This window comes from Perca fluviatilis, chromosome 1 (assembly GCF_010015445.1).
Source record: "Perca fluviatilis chromosome 1, GENO_Pfluv_1.0, whole genome shotgun sequence".
Classification (NCBI taxonomy): domain Eukaryota; kingdom Metazoa; phylum Chordata; class Actinopteri; order Perciformes; family Percidae; genus Perca; species Perca fluviatilis.
In genome coordinates, this window is record NC_053112.1 from 4,339,508 (window position 1) to 4,345,626 (window position 6,119).

At 37.4% G+C, this 6,119-nt stretch overlaps 1 protein-coding gene across 1 annotated transcript; it reads right to left on the reverse strand.

The window, feature by feature from the left end:
* Positions 1-693: 693 nt before the first annotated feature.
* Positions 694-5,310, reverse strand: LOC120568341 (G2/M phase-specific E3 ubiquitin-protein ligase-like). Its single transcript, XM_039815761.1, has 9 exons — positions 5,250-5,310; positions 4,927-5,022; positions 3,837-3,975; positions 3,588-3,680; positions 3,140-3,418; positions 2,818-3,041; positions 2,347-2,547; positions 2,078-2,267; positions 694-1,794 (listed from the first exon to the last, which is right to left on the reverse strand). Exons 5-9 carry the CDS (start codon positions 3,312-3,314, stop codon positions 1,487-1,489), a joined length of 1,098 nt encoding a protein of 365 aa, XP_039671695.1. The 5' UTR covers positions 3,315-3,418; positions 3,588-3,680; positions 3,837-3,975; positions 4,927-5,022; positions 5,250-5,310; the 3' UTR covers positions 694-1,486.
* Between the last annotated feature and the right edge of the window lie 809 nt (positions 5,311-6,119).

A 6,119-nucleotide genomic window follows, 5' to 3' on the forward strand; every position in this document is an offset into this window, starting at 1 on the left:
CTGTCAAGTCAAAAGCAATGGTACTGTGGATAAATACAAGATGACTCCTGTTATGTGAAAGAACAATGAAATACTTTTCAGGGCTCTACAGATGTATTGATACATAACTGTCTTCCACAACATTGCAGTACATTGTTCCTGATTTTTAAATTACCTAAATATGCAAAGTAAAACTACTCAGTGAAGTAAAACGATATCTGTCATTGTTTTATCTTATACATTACATACATAACTATTGTAAAAAAACTGTTTTCAGCTTTGTGACGATGCATTTTGCAGCTAATCCAAAAGGTTTTGTAAAGTGCTTGAGTAGGAATAGGAGAAGGATTTTTTTTCAACACATTAACAAATACATTCTTCAGTTTATCACAAAACATTCAACATCAATACATCTGAATATACATGGCTTTCAATGGTGAGGAGGGGAATTAAAAATTGGAATCTGAAAAGTACTTTACTTTTTTTAGTAGTAAATTTCTACTGAAGTACCTTACTTGAGTAAATGTACATAGTATATTCCTTCACTACTGTTTCAGTATAAAAACACTGGTAGTTAAATTAATCAATCATTGTTAAAAACACACACACACATCACAAGGTTAAAGTAACTACATTAGTGATTTATTACTCCGATGACCGATTCCATATCCTTCCAATCATACAGTACAACATTTTACAGAATAAAGGGTCAGATACAGTCTTCAGAGGTAAACACTTTTTGTAATAAACATCCACAAACAGGAATAGAGTATATACAATCAGAAACCACATGGAAACTAGAGCCGATAGCTCTATCAATCCTTTCATACTAATACGTACAGCCAAACCTTAGTCCTTAAACTATAATGAACTCAAAGGGGCTACGGTTGCACACTCTTGTTCAAGTACAGCTACTACATTTTTTTGTATTATTTTTCATTAGGCTATACTGATTTCATATGGCTGGCTGTTGATTTACAGAAATCAGGAAGTGATAGATGTGTTTACATAATGTGTATATCACAATGTTGCATTTTTATTGCAAAGGAGCTCTTAACAGAAAATTTGACAAGATAAAAAAAAACAGGGCAAAGAATGTGGAGCAAGATGGAAAACACAAGCTAAAGTATTTATTTTTCAGCTTTCTTATGTACTGCAATTGAAACCACTGGCTTTATAATATGGACAAACTATGTCCTCTATGAAATACACTTACACATGGACAATCAACCACTGGGCTGTAGTGTAAAGTTTTAGGGTTGTTACCATGAGGGGGGCAGAGGTTACACAGAACACCACAGCAGCCTGGTTTGACGAACATGGGGAGTCCTGCACTAAACAGTGGTGTATTACACTGCAGCGGTTCTTTTACAAATTAACTGATTTCAGTAAATTAGTAGTAGATTTACAGTAAAAATCAAAACTAGGACAGTACACTTATGCTCCAGTTGTGCTTGCAAAAAATAAGCCTTGTACTTTTAATGGTAGCTGTTAAACGTCTCGTTGTTTAAATGGTGCTGAATAAAGATCCATTCATTAGTGCTACTAGGAAGCAGTAGTTAAATTCATCATTATCAGCCATTGTTGTTGTGTTCACAAAAAGGAGAAGCTCATTTGCACAAGTGTGCGCAATGGGAAGATGTTTTTTTTCATCATGGATAAATATTAATTTAGGAGTTGGATGAAAACCAATGGCTGGGACTTTGCTGCTCCCTGTAGCAAACGCCAGGATGTGACCAGGGCTTAAAGTCTTCAGGAATGCCTCCTCATCGTAGGTTAGAGTCCTGTCCCCATATGTGTCTCTCAGCTCTTTATCTAAAAGGAAAGGGAAACCAGTGTTGACTTGGAGACTGGGAAATACTCAGGTTTAAGTAAGCCTGAATCAGTGAATAATTGAGTGACTAATGGATTACTGTATAGGTATTTTGGTGAAAAAGCAAAATTTTATTCTGAAAAGCAATCAGATAACTGTATTCTTGTTTGTGGTACATAAACATTAGATAGGCATAGCTTCATGAGTTTTAAAGAATAAAATGAATCTGTAAATTTCCTGGATTGCCTTATTGTATAATATACTGAATTACAAATACATACTTACTTTCAACACATTGGAGAAACTCCCTAAATTTGACCACCATCAACTCCTCCTTAGCTCTTCTGTTGCTCCCCAGTACGGAGTAGCTTGGCTTGAGAATACCAGCTACAAAATCAGCTTCTTGACCTTTGTCCTCTCCTGGTATGTCAAGTAGCACACGCAAGCTGGGGTTCTCTCTCAGGAGGGCTAAAACCTAGAGGGAAATTCAACACCATAAATGAAAGGCCATAAAGCTAACCAAAGATGATACAGAACTGTGAGGTAAATCTTACTCCATAGTGGGACAAGCCATCAATGAGTTGATCAAGACAGCTCTGCCGTTGCAGAACAGTATGGTATAGAACTGCATTTTTCACAAACGCATCTCTGTTGGCCATGGTGACTGTGAGTGGAAGCCCCTCTACTTGATATCGCCATGAGTCACAGCAGCTGACTGCTTTCTCCAAATCAGCCTGCAAGGTTGCATGTTGAACCTAAATATTACAGATCAAATGTTATTTTCTCAAATTACTGCATTTAATCAACATTTACAGAAGTACTATGTAGACTGTGCATTTCACTTAATAGTTACTTACCTATGACAAGAAAAGTTGGAATTTTTAGTTATTTATTTGGTAATATGAAACCCAAATTATTTTGATAATGCATTCCACCAAAATAAAAGTTACTGTACTGCTGTGGAATATTAAAAAAAAAGCAAAGGCTTACTACAATAGTCTTCAGATCAGAACATTGTGCATTACCTTATTGAGGTTCTCCCTTAAATCAGGGTCAAATATATCATCAGGTGTCACATGAGCTTGAAGGATGTCCCCAGACACAATGTAGTCCACTACACTCGGGGACAGGAATGCAGGTGGTTCACCCCCTTGCACTATTATTGTAGACATCATCCTGCCAATGGTTCGATACACTCCATTTTGCAAGTGGAGCATGTTCAGTCTTGGTGTGCATCCATTTGGTATGCCTGAAAAATTAAATAAATTAAACAGCACATTCTGTATTATTTTGGCCAGGTAGCCACAAAATATATTACATATATACATATACATATTTATAAAAAACCTTCAAAAGCTCCACTGTCCTGGAAGATAGCCTTCACCAGTAAGCGGAAAAACTCTCGTCTGGGACCCCCAAGGTCAGCAGCATCTTTCACAGCATCATGTTCATCGCTTGCAAATGTCACAGCTTTCTGCAAAACTGGGTCTCTTAAACACACGTAAGGCTGTGGTCCAAACATTGGCTCGACTGATATAGATCTGTCTTGTTCCCAATGTCATAACTCTCTCACTGTGAGCTTGTAGAAGGCCTGCAATTTCTTCTTTGCTCAGCATTTCAGATGACCTATATTAAAAAAGACAATGACAAAGATAAACAGACCTTTGGCTATCTGTGCATTTACTCCACTATCACCTTCAGTGCACGATGATATAACTGTTCGATGTTGTTTGCGATGTTTACACAGGTGTAAACAAGATATTTACCGTAATAAAAAATTACTTGTAACTCTTACTTTAAAGTATTAACAGCAAGTCCATCACAATCTTCCAGTAGACTACGCTGAATTGCCTCTTCAAGAGCCTCATCTTCTTCCAGATAAACAGGGCTGAGCAAATGGAGATAAACAGGGACAGCAGAAAATTCAGCAGAAATCCGAGAGAGAGAGAGAAAGAGAGAAAAAAAACTTAGAACAGAGGTTCAAAATGTAAACAGACCAACATCTACCCTGCTGTATTTCTATGAAGCCCAAACAATATCTTACACAAATTCTGCCACATTATAAGGAAACACTTGTCTCGGGTCCCCTGCCTGGCCCTGACTTTCACTCTCTTGAGTGCTGCTCTCTGTCTCCTGACATCTGTCCTCACTTTCCCTCGGTGATGAAGGCACTGTACTCCGCACTGCATAAAGAAAAGGAGGTCAAAGGGAAATATTTTTGAATTGATGTTAATCACATTTTATCTAAGTGCGACTTAACCCTAATTCCATCTTTAAGTGTGTTTCCTTTAAAAAAAATTAAAAGGCAGCCTTTAAGAATTTAGGGTGAAGCAAAACTGAATGAGATGAGCTAGGTTTGAGAGTTGCCTCTCCCTTTCAGTACAAATGACTGAATTGTGCTACTAAGTTCAGTCTACACCTCTTATGACTTGTAGGTAGATGAATCAAGACATCAAATCCAAATACAGTTTACAGTTTGCTTATAGTGATCCATTTGAGGCTGACAAAAAAATAAATAAATAAAAGAACTGGTGCTTACATTCTGTCAGGTTGGCTTTTGTTAAGCTTTGGTCACACTACAGGACTTTCAAAGTCTTAAGATCACTGTACTGTTCACACTACACGCCTGTCTTGTACTCTTGTAGGAGTGTCATGGTTTGCACACTTCATGACTGGGGGGTGGGAGGGTAAATCATACATTACATTAGGTTAAAGTTTGTTGATTGCTCTCGGCAAGTGGAAAATCAGGGCTACAATCCTAAAGTGTGAACTTAACTTTTGCAGTAAATAAAGCAGTAATTACTGAGTTGTCAAGGACAAGGGTACACTTTATTAATCACACATACAATTTAGTACAGTGAAACTTGTCCTCTGCATTTAACCAATCCCAGGAGCAGGGGCAACCATAGCACAGTGCCCATGAACCAACTCCAGATTCTGAGCCAGTGCCTTGGTCAAGGGCACTGACTGGATAATTAACCTAAATGTGCCCGTTTTTGATGGTGCAGGAAACCCACACAAACACAGGAGAACATGCAAACTCCACACAGAAAGGACCAGGGCTGGACCGGGGTTTGAACCAAGTTACCATACAGCCCATAGAAAACATAATATAAACAAGTGCTTTAACCTACTTCTTCTTTGACGCGATGGACTTTCTTGCAGTCTGTCATTTTCACTCCCTTGACTGATGAGCTCACTTTCACTTGTGGAAGGTGACACTGTATGAACTAAATTACATGATGTTATGGACAAAAGAAGAGAAAATATATATCAGTAATTGGACACAAAGTACTTAACATTTTTAATTTAATTACCCATATCTGAATTTTGGGATGAGCAGAATTAATAATAAATAAAAAAATGTATAAATAAATGATAAACCCATTGCTGTGAGAAAATAACTGTTGACTGTGCCTACAACCTGTTGCGAAACATTTCAAATTCTCAGACCCACCGCTCCTTCTCCAGCCCACAGGACTTTCAAAGTCACTATCGGAGAGTTCCTCAGGTTCCTCCTGGAGAAAAAGTATGTTATGTGTGATATATAATACATCAAGCCAGTGGCAATGCTAGTTAACCTAAAAAAAGGATATGCTATTTATGTAAAGAAGCAGAATAAGCAACATACATATTTTTACTTCTAATACATTGAATGTTGCCCATAACTGAAACTCTGTACTGTCATATAAACTGTACAGGTTTGCGTATTAATGCCATTATATAGAGACAAGTGGCTGAACTAATCGAGGCAACTTCCTTTCCACCCCACAGAAAACTGCTCGAGACGTTTGGTTTCATTAGTCTTTTGCATCCCTTGACTGTACTCAAATACTCGAATGGGAATGACTGGCCCATAGACAATGCAAACGTTCTTCTGAAAATGGCAGTAATTTCTTCTTTAAGTTGTGCTTCAGACCAGTCAGATGTAAAGGAGATCTTCCCAATAAGGCAAGGCAAGGCAAGGCAGCTTTATTTGTATAGCACATTTCAGCAACAGGGCAATTCAAAGTGCTTTACATAAAACATTAAAGAGCAGTTAGAAAACAATTTTAAACAATTTTAAAACATTAATAAACAAATTAAAACAAGAATAAAATTGATAGTGCAGTATAAGAATAAAAGTTACAGTGCAGTATAAGAAATTAAAGTTAATAAAATAGATTATTTAAAGAAAAGCAACATCAAAAAGATAGGTCTTTAGCTTAGATTTAAAAGAACTGAGATTTGCAGCGGACCTGCAGGTTTCTGGGAGTTTGTTCCAGATATGTGGAGCATAAAAACTGAACGCTGCTTCCCCCTGTTTAGTTCTGACTCTGGGGACAAC